Genomic DNA, 14,165 nt, shown 5'->3' with positions numbered 1-14,165 from the left:
TGTAGTCCGTTACTCACCAAACCTGGAAAGCAGTGTGTGTGTGTGTGTGTGTGTGTGTGTGTGTGTGTGTGTGCGTGTGTGTGTGTGCGTGTGTGTGTGTGCGTGCGCGTGGATCACAGCAGAGTGAGCAGCATCTGCAGGGCTGATGATATGAGGCAAGACAATAAAAATATATATACATAAAATATATAAAGGTGTCACGCTCAACTTTACAACCTCTGTGTCATTGGTTTAACATTGCTTTCAACTGAGAATGGTGACTACGTAACGGGTGAGCATGTAATGTTAGTGGCTGCGGATGCTTTCATGTCTTGTATTCATTTCAAAATGAACAATAGATGGCTGTGTATAGTCATTCACAGATTATGAGTGAGGCACCATTTTGTTCGATGCAGCATAGTCTGTAAGCCAGCACAAAGGTCACCGCATATAGAGATATCTGAACTCAGAACTGCAACAGAGTGCCATGGTGCTCTAACTCTGGCCATACCTTGATACGTGTTGTTGAAAAGGGATGGGCAGAAGAAGACGGGTTTAACGAAGATAGGGTGGAGAGAGTGGAAGAGAGAGAAAAGCAAAGAATGATTGAGAAGAGAGAATAAAAGGGAGAGAGAGAGAGAGAAAGAAAGAGAACAATGGTGAGATCCAGTGGAGAAGATTGAACCTCAGCTCTGAACTACATAAAGGTCCAACAGGGGAGACGGTTGATATCAGACTGGTATCCTGTATCTGTGGTATTTGTACTGAGGGAGAGAGCAGCCAAACTGGAGATAAAAATATTAGATGAAAATAAAATATGCTCCAATATGGTATTTTATGAGATTAATGACATTTGTACCTTTGTCAGGATGACTCCCACCTGTGCAGTCAGTTATGATCAAATTTTAACAATAAACTTTTCATCCTGCTGCTCTGTGGACCATTTCTGCCTACTAATGTTGCTAGACAGAAATAAATACAGAATCCTTGATTGGAATAGGAGCAAGCTGTGTGTGTGTGTGTGTTTAATTTGTGTGTGAGTGTGCGTGTGCATTGTTACAATCGTCAATCAGCCTGAAAGAGAAGGAGCAGAGGCAACAAATTACCCAGCAGCCAATAGCCAAGCTCAGCTGGGAATTGGTCTCAAATCAGTCTGTTGGGCTAGACTTCCACACTATTGCCCTCAGTCTCCGTCTCAGTCTCAGACTAGACATGCCACAGGGCACAGGTATCACATCAACATCTGAAAAATAACTATGAACTCAGAAATGATTTACACCTAATTCTAAATCTGTCTTCAACAGTCTGTTTGTTTCTCTCTGTCATCTTCTCTCTCTATTCCTCTTCCTTATACCCCAGTCTTTCTCCTTTCCCCTCTTAATTTTGAGTGTAAAATAATATGTGTATCTCTATTGAACCGACCTGTAGCTCTATTAAACCTATCATGAAATTGCATGGGTGGGAACCAGTTCAAGCTAGTCTCCCATCTCCCGACAATCTCTCCAAGGCTTCTCTTCAAACCTCTCTATTCAAACTAACAGAGCACTCAAGGCCCTCCACATCTCTACGGAAAACAGAGATCGAGAGAATGAGAGCGGGATGGAAGAATGGAGGGATGGTCTTGCAGAGTGGAGTGCTTGAAAAGAAAAACAGAATGGATGCTGCCAGACAAACCACCTAAGCTTGAGCATCACCGCAAGGATATAATGTTGTGAATAGGGTCAAATACAAAGGTCATGCATGCAGCATGTTCAGGTAACTGCCAAAATAAAGGAAACACCAACATAGTGTCTTAATAGGCCATTGGGCCAGACAACCTGGACCCAAACCATTTGTATACCGCCCCAACAGATGCACAGATGACGCAATCGCAATTGCACTTCACACTGTCATCTCCCACCTGGACAAGATGAGAAATAACTATGTGAGAATTCTGTTCAGAGACTACAGCTCAGTGTTCAACACCATAGTCCCCTCCAAGATAATCACCGAGCTGGAGACCATGGGATTGAACACCTCCCTCTCTAACTAGATCCTGGACTTCCTGGCGGGACGTCCCCAGGTGGTGAGGGTAGGCAACAACACCTCCGCCATGCGGACCCTCAACATGGGGGCCCCTCAAGGGTGTGTGCTTAGTCCCCCTCCTGTACTCCCTGTTTACCTACGACTGCGTTTCCGCACACGACATCAACACACCCATAATCAAGTTTGCTGACGACACAACGGTGGTAGGCCTGATCACCAACAGCCTACAGGGAGGAGGTCAGAGACTTTGCAGCGTGATGCCATGACAATAACCTCTTCCTCAGCGTCAGTAAGACCAAAGTGCTGATCGTGGACTACAGGACAAAGAAGGGAGAGCATGCTCCCATCCACATCGAAGGGGCTGTAGTGGAGAGGGTCGTTCCTTGGCATCCACATCACTAAGAACTTAACCTCTTAAGTCGACCCTCTACTTTTTTGAACATTCTGTTAAAAATCGCACAACATTTCAGCGCCCTGCTACTCATGCCAGGAATATAGTATATGCATTTGCTTAGTCTGTGTGGATAGAAAACACTCAGACGTTTATAAAACTGGTTAAATCACTGCTGTGGCTTTACCAGAACGGCATTTACATCGAAAAGCACAGGAAAAACTGATCACTGAAAATGGGAAAATATATCCATGCGCTACTTGAACCCATTGATAAAGGTGAACCACAATTAATTGACTGAGGTTGCAGTACCTACAGCTTCCACACGGTGTCTAGAGTCTTGTCATTTCCCTTCGAGTTTTTTCTTGGTCAAACACATACAGGGCACCGTATCTCCTCAGGTCTAGGACCGGATATTTTCGTTGAGTTTCTAGCCGGACATTTTTCCAGACGGACAGCTAATGATCTTTACATCGCCTCCTGATGAATTTTATCGCTTATTAACGTTTACTAATACCTAAAGTTGCATTACAAACGTATTTCGAAGTGTTTTGTGAAAGTTTATCGTCGACTTTTTGAATTTTAAAAAATGACGTTACGTTTTGAAACAATGTTTTTTTAGTTTATCACACAGTCTACATATAACGATAGCTAGGCTTTATATGGACCAATTTAATCGAAATAAAGACCCAAATAGTGTTTATGGGACATCTAGGAGTGCCAACAAAGAAGATGGTGAAAGGTAATGAATGTTTTCTATTTTATTGTGCGGTTTGTGTAACGCCGAAATGCTAATTATTTTGTTTACGTCCCCTGTGGGTCTTTTGGGGTGTTACATGCTATCAGATAATAGCTTCTCATGCTTTCGCCGAAAAGCATTTTAAAAATCTGACTTGTTGCCTGGATTCACAACGAGTGTAGCTTTAATTCGATACCCTGCATGTGTATTTTAATGAACTTTTGAGTTTTAACTAATACTATTAGCATTTAGCGTAGCGCATTTGCATTTCCAGAGCTCTAGTTGGGACGCAAGCGTCCCGAGTAGAAGCAAGAGGTTAACTTGGTCCACACCCACCCGCACAGATGTGAAGAGGGCACAACAGCGCCTCTTCCCCCTCAGGAGGCTGAAAGAATTTGGCATGGGCCCACTGATCCTCAAACATTTCCACAGCTGCACCATCGAGAGCATCTCGACTGGCTGCATCACCACTTGGTACAGCAAATGCACCACAAAGCGCTACAGAGGGTGGTACGGACAGTCCAGTATATCACTGGGGCCAAACTCCCTGCCATCCATGACCTCTATATCAGGCGGCATCAGAGGAAGGCCTGAAAAATTGTCAATCACTCCAGCCATCCAAGCCATAGACTGTTCACTCTGCTACAGTCCGGAAAACTGTGCCAGAGCATCAACTCTCGGACCAACAGGGTTCAAGACAGCTTGTACTCCCAAGCCATAAGACTGTTAATTAGTTCATTAACTAGTTGAAGCTAGGGGGGCGCTATTTCATTATTGGATAAAAAAACGTGCCCGTTTTAAGCGCAATATTTTGTCACGAAAAGATGCTCGACTATGCATGGAATTGACATCCTTGGAAAGACAAAACTCTGACGTCTCCAAAACTGCAAAGATATTATTTGTGAGTGCCCCAGAACTAATGCTACAGGCGAAACCAAGATGCAACTTCAAACAGGAAATGAGCAGGATTTTTGAGGCTCTGTTTTCCATTGTCTCCTTGTATGGCTGTGAATATGCTGTGAACGAGCTTATGCGCTCTGCCGTTCGTCCAATATGTCTGCAGCATTGTGGCGTATTTGTAGACATATCATTGGAAGATTGGCCATAAGAGACTACATTTGCCAGGGGCCCGTGCGGTGTCCTTTGTCTACGTTGGTGCGTAATTCTCAGTGGCAATAATTTTACTATGCGATACAGACAGAGAAGTATCGTTCCTGGAAGTGTGCATCACTGAATAGATATGTGAAAAACACCTTGAGGATTGGTTCTAAACAACGTTTGCCATGTTTCAGTCGATATTGTGGAGTTAATTTGGAAAAAAGTTTGGCGTTTGGATAACTGAATTTTCAGGGTTTTTTGGTAGCCAAACTTGACGCACCAAACGGACAGATTTCTCCTGCACAAAAAATCTTTCAGGAAAAACTGAACATTGCTATCTAACTGAGAGTCTCCTCATTGAAAACATCCAAAGTTCTTCAAAGGTAAGTGATTTATTTGAATGTTTTTGCTGGTTTTTGTGAAAATGTTTCCTGCTGATGCTAACGCTAAATGATACGCTAGCTATCAGTACTGTTACACAAATGCTAGTTTGCTATGCTTGAGAAGCATATTTTTGAAAATCTGAGATGACAGTGTTGTTAACAAAAGGCTAAGCTTGAGAGCTAGTATATTAATTTCATTTCATTTGCGATTTTCATGAATAGTTAACGTTGCGTTATGGTATTGAGCTTGAGGCTATGATTACGCTACCGGATCCGGCATGGCTCCATGCAAGAAGTTAATGCACTGACTCTTATCTTGCACTGACTCTATGCACACTCACCAGACTATATTGTATACAGTCCCTTTGGGAAGTATTAATATCCCTTGACTTTTTCCACATTTTGTTATGTTACAGCCCTTTTCAAAACTTGTATACAAAAAAAAAATTCTGCAAACTACACTAAGTACCCCATAATGACCAAGCGATAACAGGTTTTTATACATTTTGGCAAATGTATTAAAAATTATAAACAGAAATACCTTATTTACATAAGTAAATCAGGCCCTTTGCTATGAAACTCGAATTTGAGCTCAGGTACATCCTGTTTTCATTGATCATCCTTGAGATGTTTCTACAACGTGATTGAGTCCACCTGTGGTAAATTCAATTGATTGGACATGATTTGGAAAGGCACACAACTGTCTATATAAGGTCCAACAGTGCTTGAGAGGATCTGCAGAGAGGAATGGGAGAAACTCCCCAAATACAGATGTGCCAAGCTTGTAGCATCATACCCAAGAAGACACTAGGCTGTAATCGCTGCCAAAGGTGCTTCAGCAAAGTCCATGGAGAATAAGAACACCTCCTCCCAGCTGCCCACTGCACTGAAGATAGGAAACACTGTCACCACTGATAAATCCACCATAATTGAGAATTTCAATAAGCATTTTTCTACGGCTGGCCATGCTTTCCACCTGGCAACTCCTACCCCGGTCAACAGCACTGCACCCCCAACAGCAACTCGCCCAAGCCTTCCCCATTTCTCCTTCTCCCAAATCCATTCAGCTGAAGTTCTGAAAGAGCTGAAAAATCTGGACCCCTACAAATCAGCCGGGCTAGACAATCTGGACCCTTTCTTTCTAAAATTATCTGCCGAAATTGTTGCCACCCCTATTACTAGCCTGTTCAACCTCTCTTTCGTGTCATCTGAGATTCCCAAAGATTGGAAAGCAGCTGCGGTCATCCCCCTCTTCAAAGGGGGGGACACTCTTGACCCAAACTGCTACAGACCTATATCTATCCTACCATGCCTTTCTAAGGTCTTCGAAAGCCAAGTCAACAAACAGATTACCGACCATTTCGAATCTCACCATACCTTCTCTGCTATGCAATCTGGTTTCAGAGCTGGTCATGGGTGCACCTCAGCCACGCTCAAGGTCCTAAACGATATCTTAACCGCCATCGATAAGAAACATTACTGTGCAGCCGTATTCATTGATCTGGCCAAGGCTTTCGACTCTGTCAACCACCGCATCCTCATCGGCAGACTCGACATCCTTGGTTTCTCAAATGATTGCCTCGCCTGGTTCACCAACTACTTCTCTGATAGAGTTCAGTGTGTCAAATTGGAGGGTCTGCTGTCCGGACCTCTGGCAGTCTCTATGGGGGTGCCACAGGGTTCAATTCTTGGACCGACTCTCTTCTCTGTATACATCAATGAGGTCGCTCTTGCTGCTGGTGAGTCTCTGATCCACCTCTACGCAGACGACACCATTCTGTATACTTCCGGCCCTTCTTTGGACACTGTGTTAACAACCCTCCAGGCAAGCTTCAATGCCATACAACTCTCCTTCCGTGGCCTCCAATTGCTCTTAAATACAAGTAAAACTAAATGCATGCTCTTCAACCGATCGCTACCTGCACCTACCCGCCTGTCCAACATCACTACTCTGGACGGCTCTGACTTAGAATACGTGGACAACTACAAATACTTAGGTGTCTGGTTAGACTGTAAACTCTCCTTCCAGACCCATATCAAACATCTCCAATCCAAAGTTAAATCTAGAATTGGCTTCCTATTTCGCAACAAAGCATCCTTCACTCATGCTGCCAAACATACCCTTGTAAAATTGACCATCCTACCAATCCTCGACTTTGGCGATGTCATTTACAAAATAGCCTCCAATACCCTACTCAACAAATTGGATGCAGTCTATCACAGTGCTATCCGTTTTGTCACCAAAGCCCCATATACTACCCACCATTGCGACCTGTACGCTCTCGTTGGCTGGCCCTCGCTTCATACTCGTCGCCAAACCCACTGGCTCCATGTCATCTACAAGACCCTGCTAGGTAAAGTCCCCCTTATCTCAGCTCGCTGGTCACCATAGCATCTCCCACCTGTAGCACACGCTCCAGCAGGTATATCTCTAGTCACCCCAAAACCAATTCTTTCTTTGGCCGCCTCCTTCCAGTTCTCTGCTGCCAATGACTGGAACGAACTACAAAAATCTCTTAAATTGGAAACACTTATCTCCTCACTAGCTTTAAGCACCAACTGTCAGAGCATCTTACAGATTACTGCACCTGTACATAGCCCACCTATAATTTAGCCCAAACAACTACCTCTTTCCCAACTGTATTTAATTTATTTATTTATTTTGCTCCTTTGCACCCCATTATTTTTATTTCTACTTTGCACATTCTTCCATTGCAAAACTACCATTCCAGTGTTTTACTTGCTATATTGTATTTACTTTGCCACCATGGCCTTTTTTGCCTTTACCTCCCTTCTCACCTAATTTGCTCACATTGTATATAGACTTGTTTTTTTTTTACTGTATTATTGACTGTATGTTTGTTTTACTCCATGTGTAACTCTGTGTCGTTGTATGTGTCGAACTGCTTTGCTTTATCTTGGCCAGGTCGCAATTGTAAATGAGAACTTGTTCTCAACTTGCTTACCTGGTTAAATAAAGGTGAAATAAAAAAATAAAAATAAATAAAAAAGTACAAAGTACTGTGTAAAGGGTCTGAATACTTATGTAAATGTGATATTTCAGTTTACATTTTAAATACATTCGCAAACTTTTTTTTTTAAACTGTTTTTGCTTTGTCATTATGGGGTATTGTGTGTAGATTGATGAGGGGAAAAAACTATTTAATACATTTTAGAATAAGGCTGTAACGTAACAAAATGTAGAAAAAGTTAAGGGGTCTGAATAATTTCCGAATGCACTGTATAAATCCCCTCTTCTGTATTTTATTCCTATTTTTCTTTTTATTAAGCAAGCATTTCATGGTTAATTAAGTCTACACCCATTGTATTCGGCGCATGTGACAAATACAATTTCATTTGGACTTGAATAGCTTGAAAGCACCTTGGCATAGATTCTAAGAGTGTCTGGACCTCCAGTGCGCCACCAAGGACAAAGCCTCCTGTATGTCTCTCCAGCCTGGTGAGTCCTGTGCCTGCGCCCAGAACTAAGCCTCCTGTATGTCTCCCCAGCCTGGTGAGTCCTGTGCCTGCTCAGAGCCAGAGCCAGGCCTCCTGTGTGTCTCTCCACTCCAGTGATGATCCATGGCACGAAGCCTCCAGTGATGATCCATGGCACGAAGCCTCCAGTGATGATCCATGGCACGAAGCCTCCAGTGAGGAGTCATGGCACGAAGCCTCCAGCGACGGTCTCCAGTCTGGAACCTCCAGCGACGGTCTCCAGTCCGGGAACCTCCAGCGACGGTCTCCAGTCCGGAGCCTCCAGCGACGTTCTCCAGTCCGGAGCCTCCAACGACGGCCTAAAGTCCGGAGTCTCCAGCGACGATCCACAGTCCGGGGCCTGCAACGAGGGTCCCAGTCCGGACTAACATTCGAATTGGAGGTGATGACAACACAATACATAAAAGACTATAAATGCGCGACTTGAAGCAACCACATATTTAGCCATGGAGCACGTTCTAATTGGCCAGTCAGTGGTCAAGCCTCAACACACCTACAACCCAGACCTTTCGCGCCATCGCCAGCTACTGTGTGTCACGGCTGGCTGAAGGACTGGACCAAGGTGCAGCATGGTAAGCGTACATTTTCTCTTTATTAAAAATTATGCTGACAAAACAAAGAACAAAACCAAACCGTGAAGCTTTGGGCTATGTGCCCTGAACAAAGTCAACTTAACTTCCCACAAAACAGGTGGGGGAAAAGGGTACCTAAGTATGGTTCTCAATCAGAGACAACGATAGACAGCTGTCCCTGATTGAAAACCATACCAGGCCAAGACATAGAAATACAAAACATAGAAAAAAGGACATAGAATGCCCACCCTAGTCACACCCTGGCCTAACCAAAATAGAGAATAAAAAGCCTCTATGGCCATGGCGTGACACTGCGCCCATATTTCCAGTTTTGAAAATAGCACAAATATTTCTGACACAACCCCAAACCTATATTTACCATTGCATTAGGTTTGTTCAAATATAGCCCCAATAGTTTATAGTTTTAGTTCAATTGTATTCATAATACACAATCATGATGAACAAAATGTTTAAAGTCCAAAGCGAAAACTAATTTGAATAGTCCAGGTTGACTTCAAAACAGGTCGGTGATCACCCTGGTCATAGTTCCCCTACAGATGTAAGGTAATTTTAGCAATAGAATTATAATGTGATAAACTACATGGTTTGTTCCTCACTAAGTGCATTCGGTGGTGCTCTCAGAAATGTTTTCACCTTGCATGTGACACAATGGGATGTCTACTCATTCCTCTCTTACTCCCACACACTTGGCCATACACAAGTACATACATACACAAGACTGGCATCTGCTTGGGGCCCTAAAATCAATTAGTCCGCCCCTGCTCCCACCCGTTGTTTCCCTCAATGCACCTGCCTCTGAAGAGCTAAACAGCACCTGTTTAAAATGATAATGCTGTCATGTACTATGCTCCAGTATGAGGGTGAAACTCTATGTTGTGGATGTAGACGGGCTGTCATGCGTGCATTATGCAGGCAGGGGTCCATCAAACTCAAATGGGAATAGTTGATTTATCATACTGTGATCTGCACGAACACATAGGTAATAAACATAAATATTGTACTGAGATACAGTATATGAATGAGAAAGAGGGGAGTTTACAGTGAAAAGATGAAATATATATATATACAGTACCAGTCAAAAGTTTGGACACACCTACTCATTCAAGGGTTTTTCTTTATTTTTGACTAATAGTGAAGGCATCGAAACTATGAAATAACACATATGGAATCCAGTAGTAAACAAAAAAGTGTTAAACAAATCAAAATATATTTTAGATTATTCAAAGTAGCCACCCTACAATGTAGTTCAAATAACAGAGACATCTCAACATCAACTGTTCAGAGGAGACTGCGTGAATCAGGTTTTCATGTTCGAATTGCTGCAAAGAAACCACTACTAAAGGACACCAATAATAAGAAGAGACTTGCTTGGGCCAAGAAACACGAGCAATGGACATTAGACCGGTGGTTTCTGTCTTTTGGTCTGATGATTCCAAATTTTTGATTTTTGGTTCCAACCGCCGCGTCTTTGTGAGACGCAGAGTAGGTGAATGGATGATCTCTGCAAGTGTGGATCCTACCGTGAAACAAGGAGGAAGAGGTGTTACGGTGTGGTGGCACTTTGCTGGTGACACTGGTGACACTGTCAGCACACTTAACCAGCATGGCTACCACAGCATTCTGCAGCGATACGCCATCCCATCTGGTTTGCGGACTATCAATTTGTTTTTCAACAGGACAATAACCCAACACACCTCCAGGCTGTGTAAGGGCTATTTGACCAAGAAGGAGAGTGATGGAATGCGGAATCAGATGACTTGGCCTCCACAATCAGCCGAACTCAAGCCAATTGAGATGGTTTGGAATGAGTTTCACCGCAGAGTGAAGGAAAAGCAGCCAACAAGTGCTCAGCATATGTGGGAACTCCTTCAAGACTGTTGGAAAAGCATTCCAGGTGAAGCTGGTTGAGAGATTGCCAAGAGTGTGCAAAGCTGTCATCAGAGCAAAGGGTGGCTACTTTGAAGAATCTAAAATATTTGTTTAACACTTTTTTGGTTACTACATGATTCCATATATGTTATTTCTTAGTATTGATGTCTTCACTATTATTCTACAATGTAGAAAATAGTAAAGAAAAGCCCTTGAATTAGTAGGTGTTTGACTGGTACTGGCCATATGAGATGAGTAAAACAGCATGTAAACATTAAAGTGACTAGTATTCCAAATTGTTTTACATTGTGGGCTAATAATGTTAGATATAACACAGACACAAAGAAATACTGCAAAGTTGCTTAGGAGCTAGAAGCAGAGTTCCATGTCTGTCGGCGCCGTCTTTGGAAGGAGGTGATAGGAAGCGATATGCTACAACACAAAGCCTTCTTGCTCTTATTTCGTTATAAATTAAAATGAAGACTGTTGAAATGAATTACTCGAATTAGCCTAATTTCAACACCATGCGCTGTCCACCTCCCAATTGATTGTGCCGCGGCTGACACATCCCATTTCAGCACCACAAAGCCATCATGGAAATTACTCGAATCTGGCTTATTGTGAGGTCAATAGCTGATAAAAAGCCTCATCATGGGCAACGAAACATGTTGTTTCATGGTCTTTGGAGAGGGAATATCAAAGGTGCAAGTGTGACGAATATGAGCCCGGAGCCGACGGCGGCAACCCATGTGGGTACATAGTCTAGTGTTTATAGAAAGTATCAAAACCCCTTGATATGGGAGGCACATAGAAAATGGTACACTTTACACTTTGCATTTATATTTTTGTCCAGTATATATAGGAAACCCTGCAAAATAGCTAATGTAAACCAGGGAACAATGCACTACGCTCCCCTGTGCCCAATAAAACTCCACACAACCCTCCCCTATTTTGCCCCCCCCAGTCATTTTCTAACTGTCCCCGTGAGTAAGAGCAACTGTGCTGTTGATCAAAATAAGGGAAAGTAAGTGAGAGGATCCACGCTGTCTCTGCTTTCCTAGGGACCTCTACCTCCTGTTCTACCATGTATTAATGATAGGAGAACCAGCTGCAGTTACAGCAGTGGGAACAGGCGGGTCTGCAGCTACACAACATAGCCTCTCTCTTTGATGACTACATGCCATTTAAATAGCCCATGTTTAAACCCCCTGTCGCCAAGACTTATTGTCCTTTAATGTTAATCAAAAGACTGTAATAAGTCTGTGGAGAAGACTGGAGGGGTGAAAAGATGAGGTTTACATCAAATGGAGTCGAAATTACCTCAAATTCACAGTCTCGTTGGAGAGCAGCCTGTAAAATCCGAGGGATGGCACCATTTTGTGGCACAGCTGATCTGTTTCACCACTTTGGAAAATAACTACCTGGGATTTACACCTACACACTCCCACCATCATCACCATTATAATCATCAGAACCATCTCTGACCTCACCATGAGCTCTATTTCAAAATGGTATATTACAAAACAAGACAGAGCTATTATAATGTAATACTACACAACTAACTGTAACAGCTTATCAAGTCACCTCAAATCAAACAAATGGAAAGAAATAGAGGGAGAAAGACACCGTGTGGTGGTTAGATGAGGCAGAAATGGAGGGAGGGGGAAGGGATGGAGTAGGTTAGACAGTAATGGAGAAACGGAGGGAGAAAGTAGACATAGATGTCAATGAAAGAGAAATGAAGGAAGTGAAGAGAATGGCAGGATGACACTGGTTAGACTATGCCAGATATATGGAGGTGGGGGGAAGGAGATGGAAAGATGAAGAAAAGAAAAGCCTTTATATAGTGTTAAAAGTTGATGAGCCCCGCAGACAGGACTGACACAGGACTGAGTCTTACCTTGATGTTGTCAAAGGAGGCCTTGTTAGTGACGTCGTAGAGCAAGAGGAGAGCTGTGGAGAGGACACAGACATAGAGCATATCAACAGGCTATCTATGGATGGCTTCCACTAGGATCACTATGATAAGACTCAATAGAAAGTAAAGAGAAAAAAAACTCTAATGGAAACATGTATTTGTGGACTTTAAAAACTTTTAAATTGACCTTTAATATCTGGTGTGATGTCATGAAATGAAAACAGGCAATAGAATAGTGTAGAACTTCCAACTGAGGTTGGAAATTATGAATATAATCACATAATCAGCCGAGACAGAATGATCATGCTTAGACCACAGTGAGCTTGCTATATTCACAGCCCAGATGGCAGGTACCACAGTGATATAACAATATTCATCAATACATAACAATCATGACATTTCCACCTTTTTGAAGTCAATACAGTACGTACAAATTTAGAAAAATAATATTGTCCTCTTAGCTCATGTAACAGTGACATGACAGCCTGTACATAACATTTGGTGCCAGAAAGTATACCTCACATAAGGGTGTACGGGAAATCACTCCACAGGGACTGAGCTTTTTGATCCAAACCCCTCTCCAACCTCACGCTCCGCACTTCCCTTTGTCATTTCACACTTTTTTTGGGGGGGGGGGGGTTCTCTGAAAGGGTGTATAATATGCTGTAATTACTGCATGGCTGGGTAGAATGGAGCTGTAGCCTGCTCTCTCTCTCTCTCACTGATAACACTGCAAGGATTATTTACACAGGAGAGAGAGGAGAGAAAGAGAGAGAGATATGTTCTGTCTACTGGTGTATACAGCCTTGAACAGAACAGGTCTGAATGCAGCCGTCTTTATCGGCCTCTAACAGACGAGTGAGAGGAGAAAAAACACACCTCCTTTCCTCTCCTCTCCTTCACCCTCTCTGACCTCTTCTGTAACAGTGAGAGGTACTGTAGAGATGGAGGTCCCAGTGGCGACTGAGGTAAACTATCACTCACTTCATTTGTGTTTATTCTTCATTTGTATTTTATTCAAAACATCCCTAATTTGTCTGAGAAGAAGGACACCTCTAATGGAGGGCTGAATAAAATAAACAATGCAAAACTATTTGTCTTTGTGTCGCAAGAAGCGGAACCCAAGAGCCCAAGAGCCCAAGAGCAGACTCAGACGAGATAACCAAGGTATTTATTGAAACACGGGGGGTTTGAGTGCAGGCCAGGTGAAGCCCGAGCGGGTTGCTGGAAACCAGGTGCGGAGGCTGGAGCGAGAGGTGTGGAGACAGGGTAAGCAGGTTCGGAGGGGAAACGAAGAGAGTGTAGAATCCAGGACAGAGTAGCAGGACTGACGAGAAGTCGGACTGGAGACAGGGACCAGAGTCAGAGCGGGCAGAACTGTAGCGGAGAGGAAAACAGCGTCAGGCAAGGGAAAACAGGCACAACATGAACAAGAATGGCTAGAAGACTGACTGAGCAGAGATTATGATCTGGCAGTGTGGAAGTGGCAGGACTGAGTATTTGTAGAGGTCTTGATTATGGAACAGGTTGCAGCTGGTGGGGATCTGCTCTGACTCCAGCACACCTGTCTCCGCCCACACACACAGGGAGAGGGAGCGAGCACTGGGGGAGTGGCGGAAGTTCAAGTCAACACCGGATGAATACTAGAGAGCATGGCAGGAGCAGATGTGAC

The 14,165-nt window shown here is 43.4% G+C and overlaps 1 protein-coding gene across 1 annotated transcript in view; it reads right to left on the bottom strand.

The window, feature by feature from the left end:
• Positions 1 to 14,165, bottom strand: part of LOC115143996 (ras-related protein Rab-26-like) — a 99,179-nt gene that overhangs the window by 28,715 nt on the left and 56,299 nt on the right. The window contains exon 5 of the mRNA XM_029684554.2: positions 12,476 to 12,528. Coding sequence (XP_029540414.2) covers positions 12,476 to 12,528 — 53 coding nt within the window. The remainder of the gene's footprint in view (positions 1 to 12,475; positions 12,529 to 14,165) is intronic.

The sequence above is a fragment of the Oncorhynchus nerka genome, linkage group LG16 (genome assembly GCF_034236695.1).
Source record: "Oncorhynchus nerka isolate Pitt River linkage group LG16, Oner_Uvic_2.0, whole genome shotgun sequence".
In the NCBI taxonomy this organism is placed as follows: Eukaryota; Metazoa; Chordata; class Actinopteri; order Salmoniformes; family Salmonidae; genus Oncorhynchus; species Oncorhynchus nerka.
The sequence above is the reverse complement of the archived record's forward strand: the minus strand, read 5'-3'. Positions and strand labels throughout refer to the sequence as shown.